Source organism: Delphinus delphis, chromosome 7 (assembly GCF_949987515.2).
Source record: "Delphinus delphis chromosome 7, mDelDel1.2, whole genome shotgun sequence".
Classification (NCBI taxonomy): domain Eukaryota; kingdom Metazoa; phylum Chordata; class Mammalia; order Artiodactyla; family Delphinidae; genus Delphinus; species Delphinus delphis.
Genome location: NC_082689.1, coordinates 44,000,844 through 44,014,434, shown reverse-complemented (window position 1 = coordinate 44,014,434; position 13,591 = coordinate 44,000,844). Strand labels below are relative to the sequence as shown.

The 13,591-nt window shown below is 40.9% G+C and overlaps 1 protein-coding gene across 4 annotated transcripts in view; it reads right to left on the bottom strand.

The window, feature by feature from the left end:
- The window catches only part of HIBCH (3-hydroxyisobutyryl-CoA hydrolase), an 87,669-nt gene extending 77,358 nt beyond the window's left edge, over nt 1-10,311 (bottom strand). The window contains exons 1-3 of one of the 4 annotated variants that reach the window (XM_060016432.1): nt 10,163-10,311; nt 5,526-5,622; nt 2,132-2,174 (exon numbers count right to left, since the gene is read on the bottom strand). Coding sequence is in view for 3 of the 4 variants with exons in the window: in XM_060016429.1 (XP_059872412.1) it covers nt 1,153-1,335; nt 2,132-2,174; nt 10,163-10,197 (261 nt within the window). In the remaining variant the exon portion in view is untranslated. Of the gene's footprint in view, nt 1-1,152; nt 1,336-2,131; nt 2,175-5,525; nt 5,623-10,162 lie in introns of all 4 variants that reach the window. The other 3 variants (XM_060016429.1, XM_060016428.1, XM_060016430.1) reach the window with 3 other exon arrangements.
- Between the last annotated feature and the right edge of the window lie 3,280 nt (nt 10,312-13,591).

Genomic DNA, 13,591 nt, shown 5'->3' with positions numbered 1-13,591 from the left:
TTACCAGATGTGTGACACTGGGGCATACTACTTAGCCTCTCTGTCCCTTAAATTCTGATCCATTAAATAGGGATAAGACCATAACCCCCTTACCCAAACCCCTTGGGTCCAGATGCATTTCAGAATTCAGAAAATTTTCTAGATTTTGGAAAGGTAACACAGTACATATTACATAGTATATAAAACATCCTAAGTGGAGGCTGGTTCAGTACACTGTAACCAAATGCTTTACTACTTCTGCACCAAACCATGAGTATTAAACACTAGTTAGGATATGGACAAAAAGAGTTTCACAAGTATGTTCAGATCATATTTTGCCATCAAATGCATTTACCACAAACTAACCCCAAACCAAACACAAACTTATGATTTTGAGGTTTCAGAATTGCAGATAAAGGACCTGTAGTATCTGCTCTGTAAGACTATGAGAATCAACTGAGCTAATACTTAGAATAGCACCTGGCATAATACCATAAGTGCTGTATCTGAGTGACTTGTCCTCTTTACATGCAAGGTACTTGTCAGGCTGCATGAGAGTGTCTTTTTTTTTGACTATACAACTTTTTTATTGAAAGCACTTAACAGAAACACTGTTGAGAAACGCTAAACCAAGAAATTTCTGAATTATCGTACAATAACATGATTCTATGATGATATCCAGGCCATTGTTCTAATCCTTTAGGGACCACATTCACATCTCGGTATCAGATTTTAAGTCTACTGTCTCAGAAATTTGTCCAGGGAGTAAGAGATGCAGGTAAATGCTTAAAAATTTTTAGTATTGTAGACTTGAATCCTAAAATATGTAAGAAGAGACACAGAGAGACTTATGCCGTTACTGACATTATTACCATTTATGGGTAAAATACAATTTTTCTGACCATAGGAATGAAAAATTTTAGACTTTACGTTAATATTTTGCTCTGACTTTACTGAAGTTTTGAAATAAAAGTTGTTTGGCAAACATATGGTTACCAGGGGGTGAGGGGGGAGGGATAGATGGGGAGATTGGGATTTACACATATACACCACTATATATAAACTAGATAAGTAATAAGGACCTACTGCATAGATGAGGGTGCCTTAGTCCGTTCAGGCTGCTATAACAAAAATACCACAGACTGGGTAACTTATATGACATTTAATTCTCACAATTCTGGAGGCTGGGAAGTCAAGATCAAGACGTCTGCAGAGGGCTTCCCTGGTGGCACAGTGGTTGAGAGTCCGCCTGCCGATGCAGGGGACGTGGGTTCGTGCCCCGGTCTGGGAGGATCCCACGTGCCACGGAGCGGCTGGGCCCGTGAGCCATGGCCGCTGAGCCTGCGCGTCCGGAGCCTGTGCTCCGCAATGGGAGAGGCCACAACAGTGAGAGGTCCGCGTACCGCAAAAAAAAAAAAAAGAAAAGAAAAAAAGACATCTGCATATTCAGTGTCTGGTTAAGTCCAATTTCCCAGTTCATAGATGGCTGTCTACTCGCTGCATCCTCCCTCAGAAGGCAGAAAAGGTGAGGGATCTCTCTGGTGTCTCTTTTATAAAGGCACTGATCCCACTCATGAGAGCTCTGCCTTAGAGACCCAATCACCTCTTAAAGGCCCCACCTCCAAATATCAACACACTGGCAATTAGATTCGATCTATAGCAAAGATACAGAAAAATGAATAAAAATCATTTCTTCCTTGCAGTGTGATCAACTAATACCATCTAAGCTTTGGAATGGTACTACTAGTACAATAGTAGCTAGCATGTATAAAATGATTATTATATGCCAAGCACTATGCTAGATTTTTTAATGAATTATTTATTATTCATAAGCACTCTAAGATGGATACTATTATCCCCATTTTTTATATATCAAAAAAGGAGGCTGAAAGAGACCAAGTAATCTGCCCAAGATTAAGTAGCGGACCCATTATTTAAACCCAGGCATTCTGACTTGAAGATCCATCCTCTTATCCATAACCTATGCTACCTCCAACAAGTTATATGAGTCAAGTTTTGACACTATAAAATTGGAAACCAAAGTGTACCAAGATCAATGAAATCTGCCAGTATTTCTCTACTTCCCTAAGAACAACATTTTAAATTGCACATTATAATCTAATAATGCCAGCAAAACAAAGTCCAAACTTACCAAATGCTGCAGTATGATATTAGTCCTTTTGGATGAATTAAACCTGAAACAAATGTAGAATACAATGAACACAGTAATGTGGGTAGTCATGTTTCAATGTATAAATACTACATTCCCTTTTGTTTGCTTTAGCTTCTTTGAAAAGTTATTAAAACAAAAATTATTTTTTAAAAAAGTTTAATTCTCATGCGTTGTGGTAGGAACACAAAATGGTACAGCCACTTTGAAAGAAAATCTGGCAGTTTCTTACAAAACTAAACATACGCTTCTACCATATGACCCAGCAACTGCACTTCTTGGTATTTACCCAAAGTAGTTGAAAACTTAAGTCCACCTACACATGAATGTTTATGGTAGCTTTATTCATAATAGCCCAAATGTGGAAGTAACCAAGAGGTCCTTCAATAGCTGAATGGATAAACAAACTGTGGTACATCTATACAATGAAATATTACTCAGCAATAAAAAGAAACAAGCTTTCTTTCCACAAAAAAAAAAAAAAAAAAGAGGAACCTTAAATGCACACTGCTAAGCAAAAGCAGTCAATCTGAAAAGGCTATATACTGTATGCTTCCAACCACAGAACATTCTGAAAACTATGGAGGCAGGAAAAAGATCAGTGGATATCATAGGGTTAGGGGAGGGAGGAAGAAAGGAAAGTACAAGTGGAGCACATGGGATGTTTAGGGCAGTGAAACTAGTCTGTACAGTCGTAATGGTAGAGACTTGTCATTATACATTGGTCAAAATTTTCTGCTAATTTTCTCTGTAAACCTAAAACTGTTAAAAAAGTTTTTAAAAAAGTTAAGGGCTTCCCTGGTGGCGCAGTGGTTAAGAATCCGCCTGCCAATGCAGGGGACATGGGTTCAAGCCCTGGTCCGGGAAGATCTCACATGCCGCAGAGCAACTAAGCCCGTGTGCCACAAATACTGAGCCTGCACTCTAGAACCCGCGAGCCACAACTACTGAAGCCTGTGCACCTAGAGCCTGTGCTCCACAACAAGAGAAGCCACCGCAATGAGAAGCCCGCACACCACAACGAACAGTAGCCCCTGCTCGCCGCAACTAGAGAAAGCCCACGTGCAGCAATGAAGACCCAACGCAGCCAAAAATAAAATAATTAAAAAAAATAAAAATAAAAGAAGTTAAAGAAAACTGCTAGTTTAAAAAAAGTTTGATAAGGATGCAATAGGCATTCTCAAACATTGCTGTGAGACATATAAATCGGTAATGCCTTTCCAGTAGACACACTGGAAATACGGACCCACAATCTTTAAAATGATCAAACCCTTAGACCTAGTAATTTCACAGGCATTTGTATTAAGGAAACTTCAGACACGATCAAAGTTTGATTTACAAAGATGTCTGCAACAATTATTTACATAAGGAAAAAACTGGAAACAAAGTATCTAAACTTTTGTTTAAAACTGTCATCTATACAAAGCCATTACATAGCCAAAAAAAATATGTATTTAAAAATATTTAAATAATAGTTATGACATAGAAAACCAGTCATGACAGAAGTTACGAAAAGAAAACTGGCTACAAAACAAATACAATACAACAACTCTAAGTCTGTTATTTTAAAAGTGTTTGCTAGGCTAGGAATAAAAAGCTTAAGATAAAACTTAACAAAAGTGATCAATAATAACAGAAGTAAGAATGGTGGAGGGTGGGGGAAACTGGGAAGGGGCATGAGGAAACATGGAGTGTTGGAAGTTGTTTCTATCATGATGGTTACAGGACTGTTCACATATATAAAAGTTCACTATAGACTTCAAAATATAGTACATTTAAGTACTTCGTGTATTGATACTTTCTAATTAAAGTAAAAGTAAAAGCAAAGCAACATGGGGGAGGGTAGTGACTGGAGAGGGCATAAAGAGGGCTTCTAGATGCTGGTACTATCTTGTTTCTTGATCCAGGTGCCACTGAAATGAGTATGTTCATGAAAATCCATCAAATTGTATCTTTAAGCTTTGGGTCTTTAAAAAAGTTCCCCAAAAGTCATCGTTCTTGCCTTTGAGAAACTCGAAGTTTAGTGAGAGAGATGCATATAAAAATACCATAATTAGGAAGATATAGGCATCTCCTGCTTTTCAAAAGTTCGCTTTACAGGGCTTCCCTGGTGGTGCAGTGGTTGCGAGTCCGCCTGCCAATGCAGGGGACGTGGGTTCGTGCCCCAGTCCGGGAAGATCCCACATCCCACATGCCGCGGGGCGGCTGGGCCCGTGAGCCATGGCCACTGGGCCTGCGCGTCCGGAGCCTGCGCGTCGGGAGCCTGTGCTCCGCAGCGGGAGAGGGCGCAACAGTGAGAGGCCCACATACAGGAAAAAAAAAAAAAAGTTCGCTTTACACCACTTTGCTTTTTCCAAAGACCTACATTAGCACCTGTTTTCACTAATCCAATGAAATCCAAAGAGGATTATCACTTTTATGAAAAAAGGTGAAGAGCAAAAAGAGCGTTCAGTGTTTGTTTTGAAGCGAGATGTTATAGAGGCAGCATGCACCCCGAGCAGTGAGAGTGGCACCACTGAGCTCCTTCCGCAGTAACTGCACTCTGCATCTCAGCACCAAGTGACCAAAGACTTGAACTGTGGGAGCCTCTGTGCTTTATCTCAATTTGTTTTGTACATCCATTAGCAAGATGTGTCATAAGATAACTGCTTTTCACTTTACACCATTTCGGCTTATGCGAGGTTTCACAGAAATGCTCTACTTTCAGATAGCAGGGGAAACCTGTACTGGGATACAAGAAGTTAGATTTAAGATATATGGAGAGAGGTCAAAGCTGAGATCAGTAGTAGCAGCAGCAGCCTGACAGGAGCTGTACATATGCAAAGACACAGATACTATCTGATGGACCTGATAAACTGCCAACTTATTAATTTTATTAATCTTTCAAGGATACCTTGAGATTATTTGAAGGGCAAAAGTTTAGCTGAGACATTAAGAAAAAGGGCAATATGACCAGTGTTACCACTTGTAACCACATTCTAGTTGACTGAATTCATAAAAATATTTGTAATCTAACTTACTTTTCAGAATTTGTATTACTTTCATTTTCTATTACATTCAAATTGAATACTACTACAAAAAAAGAGGAAAATCACTAATTTAAGTCAGTCACACTTCACATTCCTGGACTAGCGTATTTTGAATTTGCCTTACCACGAGTAAAATATTCTTATCCTAAGCTAGTAATTCCACAACTAGTCTGCACAGTAGAATCACTTGGGACTACTGTAAACATTCCAAAGCCCCAGTCACATCCAAGACCAATTATCAAACTCTGGCGATGGGACACAGACATAGATATTTTGTTTGAAGCTCCCCAAAAGATTCCAAAGTTCAGACAAGTTGTCATTAAAATCAATACTTTATAAAAATTAACCTGGGGGTCTTCCCTGGTGGTCCAGTGGTTAAGACTTCGCCTTCCAAAGCAGCGGGTGCGGGTTCAATTTCTGGTCAGGGAGCTAAGATGCCACATGCTTCTCGGCCAAAAAACCAAAACATAAAACAGAAGCAATATTGTAACAAATTCAATAAAGACTTTAAAAATGATCCACTTCAAAAAAAAAAAAGTTAACCTGAAGTGACAGATTCTTATTTAGGGGTATTTTTAAAATAGAGATTTCATATAGACTTTTAAAATCTGAACTATACTTACCCTAAAGCACCACTTCTAAAATTTTTTTCAACTTAACTCAAAAAACTTCCTAAAAGAAAAATTAAGTATCAAAAAATTTAAGCACTAATTTCTTTAGATCCAGAATTACTTTGAATTCCTTAATGGCCAATACCCAAATGCCAGTTCAAGGCTAATGAGGATGCTGCCAGATTGGCAGGTTTCATGTAACAGTTTAAGTACTACCTGCAGCATAAAGAATAAACAAAGAGAAACACAAGGCCTGGCTTCAAGTCCCAGTTTTATATATGAGATAGAATTTTATTTCACTCAGAAAAGTTAATGTAAACCTACCAAACGCAAGTTTGAACCACTGTGTATGGCATTTACAGGTCAAAAAAAATCTCTGGACCAGTTACTATAAAGCAAAATAGAAAACAAACCTAAGTACAACTAAGTTCCCTGCCAGATTCTATAAATCATATTCCTTCTATATGTTCCGATTTATGCTCAGCTATTATTTAAAATCTGGTATTAACTTTTATATCTCAGAAATGTATTTGCATGTTCAGAGTCTCCAAGTAATTCTGAATTTATGGTCTCTTTCCTTCCTTTTGACTCCCAAAGTGCCATCTGGTGGAAGGGAAGAGACATGCACATTACAGCTACTACTAATTTACTAATTCACTTTATCAGGCTTATTTCCTTCAGGTGATGATCAACTTGGCTGCTTGCAGCAGTTGTTCTGAAAGTGTGGTTTCTGGACCTACACAATCAGTTTACCTGGGAACCTGTCAGAAATGCAAATGCTTCGCCCCATTCCACACCTACTGAATCAGACACTGTGGGGTAAGGCTCACAAATCTATTTTTAACAAACCCTCCAGGTGATCCTCATACTTGCTAAAAACGACTGTCTTAGAAGGATGAGAACCTTATCGTTTAGAAGATTTCTGATTATCCAATAAAGCACACATGGGCTTACAAAATTAACTTTTCATGAAACTGTTTCAGATGATGATATAATAAAAATAGTACTTAATGAAGATTATTACAGCAGAACTAGGCATGGTAGAATGTGAATAGAACAGAAAATCAAGTCCAAGGCCAAGTAACTCAGGCATGAACTGATGAACACCAGCTGTGGAAACAAGGCAATGATTTACTGAGTTATTAAGAAGTAAAAATTCAATGGAAAAGAAAAAGAATTATGCCAAAAACGACTACAAGATTTCATGCCAGGAGAGCTAGGAGAAATAGGTACTGAAAAGCTTGGGAAGGAAACTAGCTGGTTTGTAGGATGAAATATGAATTCCATTTTGAATTTGAGGTTGTAATGAGACCTAAGTAGAAATATTCAACAGTGAGTGGAGAAGAAAGACTGGAGTTTGAAAGAAAAGTTAGAACTAAAGACATTTCAGGAAGTCACATGTATAGACAATCACTGAGGCCTGAGAACCTCTAAGCTCTCTATGAGGAATAAGTGAGAAAGCTACAGTTGAAAACTATGGCCTGAAGGCTGCTTGAGCCTACAAATGTGTTTGGTTAGCAGTGTTTTAAAATGACAGACACTTTAAAATCAAGAGATTTCACTTAAAAACGCAGCTTTCCAGCTTTTCCAGACAAACTGGTAGTTCTGGAAACCCTGGGTCTACACTCTACAACGGCAACGACACACAGGCTGGAAAGCTGCCTTTAGAGAGAGCGTTCTCTATTGCTCACTAGCTCCCCACTAATCCCCACTGCTGCCACCTAGCCAGCACCATTCCTTCTGGGCATCTGCATTTGGGTTTGTGACTGTTCGACTAAAAAATAATAAAAATAACAGAGAATCAAATATTGAGCCTTCAGAAACAACTACACAGAAGTAAAAGAAAGAGAAGACAGGCAGCCCAAGAAGCAAACCAAAACAATATAGTTCAGCACAACACAGAGGAGATGAAGAAGGGAATAAACACTATTAACAGCTTAAAGATCAGTCTCTTTGAAGAGGCTCCCTGAGCCCCTCTTCCTTTCTAAACCTGGCTCTCTTTTCCTTTCAGACACTTAACAGACTTGATAACTAGGTATTACTTTTGTTTAAATATTTGTTTCTCATCTGATCTCCTCGAACTTCAATGACCTGAAGTTAAAAACAATAAGAACAAGTAGTCCAGGGACTTCCCTGGCAGTCCAGTGGTTAAGAATTCGCCTTCCAATGCAGGGGGTGTGGGTTCGACCCTTGGGATCCCTGGTGGGGGAGCTAAGATCCCACATGCCTCACAGCCAAAAAATCAAAACATAAAACAGAAGCAATATTGTAACAAATTCAATAAAGACTTTAAAAATGGTCTACATCAAAAAAATCTTTAAAAAAAAAAAAAGAACAAGTAGTCCAGGTTGGCTACAGGATAACAGATGTGCCTAGAACACTATCTCCCAGGAGCTGTAACAGGACAGTAAGTATTGTCGAATTCATGAACTAAACTGGGGCCTAATCTTTGAAACCCAGGCTGGGAACTTTTTATTTAATTCCATAGGTAGGAGAACACCTCTAAGAGCTTTTGAGCAGAGGAATGGAAGGCACTGAAGTAAACTTCAGCAAGATTAATCTGGCAGTCATGTGCAGAACCTATTCAAATTGGGAAGAGATAAGTCCATTAATCAAGTTTCTGCAAAAAGAACAAGTGATAAATGAAAGGAATGTTCAAATTCAAATCAGCAGGAAGAGATAAGGATTGGGAGTGTGGGAGAACTTAGATAACTTTAGGAATCTAGAAGAATAGATAGTGCTATGAAGTTGAAAGTGCAGAGGAGGAATAAGGGTTGCACTTATGTGCAAATGTATATTTGAGGTGCAAAAGAGACATTCAGGTGGTCGTGACTAGTACTAGAGCTCAGGATAAATCAAGGTTAGACATACAAATTTGAGAGCTATCTTCAGAGAGAGGTACTTTACTGGGGAACTACAACAATAACAAAAAATTCCAAGGGCTGTATTGGCACTAGGGCAAGATAAGTAGTGGGGAGTGGTAGTAGGAAAGCAAGACAGTGACAGAAAAGCCAAGGGAAGCCAGGGTTCAAGGACTGCCCAACAATGTCAACCACAGCACAGGGGCCCTAGTTCCTCTCAGAAAACTGTGGCACCCTGTTCCTTAGTACATTTGTAATTAGGCTGTCAAGACTGGATGATACTGGCCTCAGGTCTCTGCTTTGCCAGGGTAATACCCACTCCAGGGCTGGCCCTGGAAAAGGCATCTCCAATCAAAGCCCCCAAACCAGTCCAGGACTCGCCTAATCAGTCTGCACCTTGCAACTGCGCGTGCAACAAAGCCAATCTGAACTCTGGGAATGACAGATTCTTTCCCAAGTCAGTTAATTTTGTTAACTTTGTTAACAAAGTTAACATGTCTTCCCAATTTGTTTCTCAATTAACGCGGTATTTGCTCACAGCTTCAAAAAAGCATCAGCACTGATTATATGTACCGATTTTCTTTATATCTGCCAAGTTCCTCTGTGAGCTGGTTAGAGGCACAGAGACAACTAATTTCAAGGTACTAAAAAAAAAAAAAACAACGAAGAAGGAAAGCAACTCTTCGATTTTTCTTCAAATACTGAATAACCAAGTGCATGGATACAAGGTTAAAACAACTAGACACATTGCCCTAAAACTGAAACTATTCTTAAATCAAAAAACCACTCCCATCCCTTTGCCCTAAAGAAAAATCCAAGACTAAAACCCCCCAGGAATTTCAGCTGTGAGGCAATTAGCCGGTTCTCCCTTCAAGCAGCCTGAGCTGAAACCTGGTAATGCATGGGGGCAGGCGGTAGGCCTCAAGACTGCTCCAGCCTAACTTCCTACAGTGATTGCTACCAGATTTCCTCAGCTGAGCTCAAGCTGCACTGAGTAGCACTTTCAAAAGTTAAACACGTTTGCACACATACTCCCCCAAGCCAAGCTGTGAGGCCGCAACACTCGCCTCAAAGTTCCAGACAGCTGCACTAACGCTGGAACTACGCGACACAGCTGAACAACAATCACACCACAAGCACAGATAACAACTGGCAAAGCACGAGCGTTTGTTAGCAGCACAAAACATGCCACAAAATTCCCCCAAGGTGAAACCCTGCGTGTCCCCCAAACTTACTCAACTTTGAAAAAAGAAAGAAACGGGGGTCAAGTCTGCATTAAGGGCCAGAGAGGCAGAAAACGAAGGTGATGCTGCAAAGAAGGTGCTAGAAGGAGTGACACCGAGACCCAGAAGAGGGCTGAGGGTGGTCCAGGCGGGTCGGAACTCGGGTCTGACAGCTGCGCCTCCAAGGGCGACTCGAAACGTCAAGGCCAGCCAGTCCCCACCGCCCTGACCTTTTCCACCCGGGCGAGCGCAGCCGATGAACCTGCCCTTAGACCGCTCGCTCACTCACCTCGACATGAGTCTCCACATCTCCCGCAGCCCCATCGCCAAAACACTCGAACCTAAAACAACCCCGACCCGGCAGCCCGCTCGCTTGGCTCTTCACGCCACACGTCAGACCCGCCCACCGCCGCCCGGCGCCGCCAGACACAGACTGCAAGTCCTCCAGAGGGCTAGAGAGGCCTAGGGCACGACTTTACCGCGGCGCGTCGCTGAGGGGCGGGGCGAGAGCCACCTACTGAGGAAATGGTTGAGGGAGATGGGAGGTGGGAAGGGGCGTGGCCTGGGGAGGGGCGGAGCCGGGGTGCAGGCGGTGGGCGAGGCGGGGCAGGGCTGAAGGAGAGGTCAGAGAGCAGAGGCGGGCTGAACCGGAGGGAAGAGTTTGCTCGCTTGGGGCTCTCCTGGGAAAAACCCAAGTGACCTAGACAGTTTAGTTTGACTAGCAGAGACTGACAGGAAATACTTTTCTGGAATCTTAAGACTTTTTTAAAACTAAAAATGTAAACTTGGGACTTCCCTGGCGGTCCAGTGGTTAAGACTCCGCTCTTCCACTGCAAGGGGCAGGGGTTGCATCCCTGGTTGTGGAACTAAGATCCCGCATGCCCTACGGTGCGGCCAAACAACATTTAAAAAGTAAACTTAGTATTCTTTTTTTTTTTTCGGCTGTGGTGTGCGGCTTGCGGGATCTTAGTTCCCCAACCAGGGATCGAACCACTGGACCGCCAGGGAAGTCCCTAAGATTAGTATTCTATTCTGAGAATCAAGCAGATGAAATACACGTGATAAGAGGAGGACATTTACTGTAATTTATTCCTAGCCTAACATAGCAGAATTTCTTTCATATTAGGATTGAGATATTTCCGGTTTTTTGGAAAAGTTATAGTTCCCCAATCTTCCTTAATGACAGACAAGAATTGTCTCCTTAAGAGGTGATATATATGTCTTCAACTAAACTAAAAATTACTGTTATCAGCAAAAGCATAAAATTGCATCTAGAAAGTAGCCTACTCTTTAATGAAACAAATTTAACTCAACCACTAGTATCAACTATTATGTAGATACAGAAGAATGTTCCTCTGCATCCAGATACACCCAGATGTCCAGCAGCAAACATTTCATCACCACTGAACCACTGACACATTTATCAGGAAGGAGGAATTCAGGGAAGAATTTCAGAGAGAGGGAATTTAAAGGAGTTAGCCTTAGCAAGTTAACATCTGAGAATATACTGTCAAGCCTTTGGTCAAAAATTACCTTTCTACCTAGTCAAATATAATTATCCAAATACCCATTGAACAGAGGGCAAACTGGCATCACAGAAAGAACTCCTGACCTACAATTCAGTTTTTAACCTGCTGTGGGAAATTGCTTTTTGACATCACCCTCATTCAGCGTGCACAAAAAATGAACAATCATCAGCATGGTTTACTGGAAAGACCAAGGGCTTTCCTGCAAGCCCAAGATTAAAATCTTCCCTGTCCCCCTAGCTTCATGTGTGTGTAACCTGTGTCTCACAAGGCCCCATGCTTAGACGGAATCTACCTTTGGTTTAATGCTCTGCTTGTAATAAATTTTGAACAAGGGACTCTGCATTTTCATTTTGCACTAAGCCCCACAAGTTATGTCGGTCCTGACCTGCCTTTAGCACACTCATTTATTGTGCTAGTTTAGTGAATAGTTTAGTGAATTTGGGCAAATTATGTAACCCAGGACCTTTCTCAAAAATGTTTGTATTATTTTGGACTAAGAATTCTAGTTGCAGACAATCCATAGAATGGGAAACAAATCTGCAAATGATATATTTGATAAGGAGCCAGTATCTACAATATGTAAAGAACTATTACAACTCAATAATAAAAAACAGCAAATAGCCCTATTTTTTAGATGGACGATGGATTGAAAAGACAGTTCTCCTGGGACTTCCCTGGTGGCACATTGGGTAAGAATCTGCCTGCCAATGCTGGGGCACGTGTTCAATCCCTGGTCTGGGAAGATCCCACATGCTGCAGAGCAACTAAGCCCCTGCACCACAACGACTGAAGCCCATGCGCCTAGAGCCTGTGCTCCGCAGCAAGAGAAGCCACCGCAACGAGAAGCCCGTGCACCGCAACGAAGAGTAGCCCCCACTCACCACAACTAGAGAAAGCCCACGTGCAGCAACAAAGACCCAACACAGCCAAAAATAAATAAATAAATTTATGGAAAAAAAATGACAGTTCTCCAAAGAAGATGTACAAATGATCAATAATCATATGACAAGGTGCTCAACATGCTTGGCCATCAGGGAAGTGCCAATCAAGACCAAGATAAGATATGACTTCGCACCTACTAGGATGGCTATCAAAAAGACAGAGAATAACAGGTGTTGGTGGAGAATTTGGAATCCTGAATACACTGGTGGTAGGAATGTAAAATGCTATGGCCATTTCAGAAAAAAAGTCTGACAGTCCCTCAAATGGTTAAACATAGAGTTACCATGAGACCTAGCAATTCCTCTCCTGGATATACACCCAAGAGAAATGAAAACATAATCCACACAAATCTTTATAGGAGCATTATTCATAATCACTAAAAAGTTGGCCCATATGTCTAACTGGTGGATTTTTTTAAGTGATATAGCCACACAATAAAATATTATTTGACAATAAAAAGAAATGAACTGCTGATACAAGCTACCACATGGATGAACTTTGAAAACCCTGCAAAGTGAAAAGAAGCTAGCCACAATCAACCATATTTTGTATGATTCCATTAATATGAGTGTCTAGAATAAGCAAATGTATAGAGACAGTTTTGTGCTGTCAGTCTTTTAAATTTTATCCTGCTGGTGTGTGTATAGTATTATCTCATTGTGGTTTTCATTTACATTTCCCTTGTATCTAATGATATTGAGCACTTTTTCGTATACTTATTATCTTCTTTTGTAAAGTGGCTGTTCAAATCTCTTGCTCATTTTTAAATTGGGTCATCTTTTTATTAAGGTTTGATGCAATAATTATCAATTACTGTTACAAATTACCCCAAGTTTAGCAGTTTAAAACAACAAACATTTCTTATCTCTCTGATTCTGAGACTTAGGAATCAGAGAGAGGCTTAGCTTGGTGGTTCTGGCTTAGAGTCTTTGCTGAGGTTGCAGTCAAGGTGTTGGCTGGGACCGCAGTCATCTGAATGCTCAACTGGGGCAGAAGGACCCAGTTCCAAACTCACTGACAAGCTTGTTGGCAGCCTTCAGTCCCTCGCCCTAGGGGCTTCTCCATAGGGCTGCTCACAATATAGCAGCTGGCTTCTTCCAGAGTAAGTGATCCAAAAGAGAGAACCACCAAGATGGAAGCCACCATATCTCTTATAACTTAATCTTGGAAGTGATGTACCATCACTACTGCCTTATTCTATAGGTCACACATACTACCCCAGTACGGTGTGGGAGGGGACTACACCC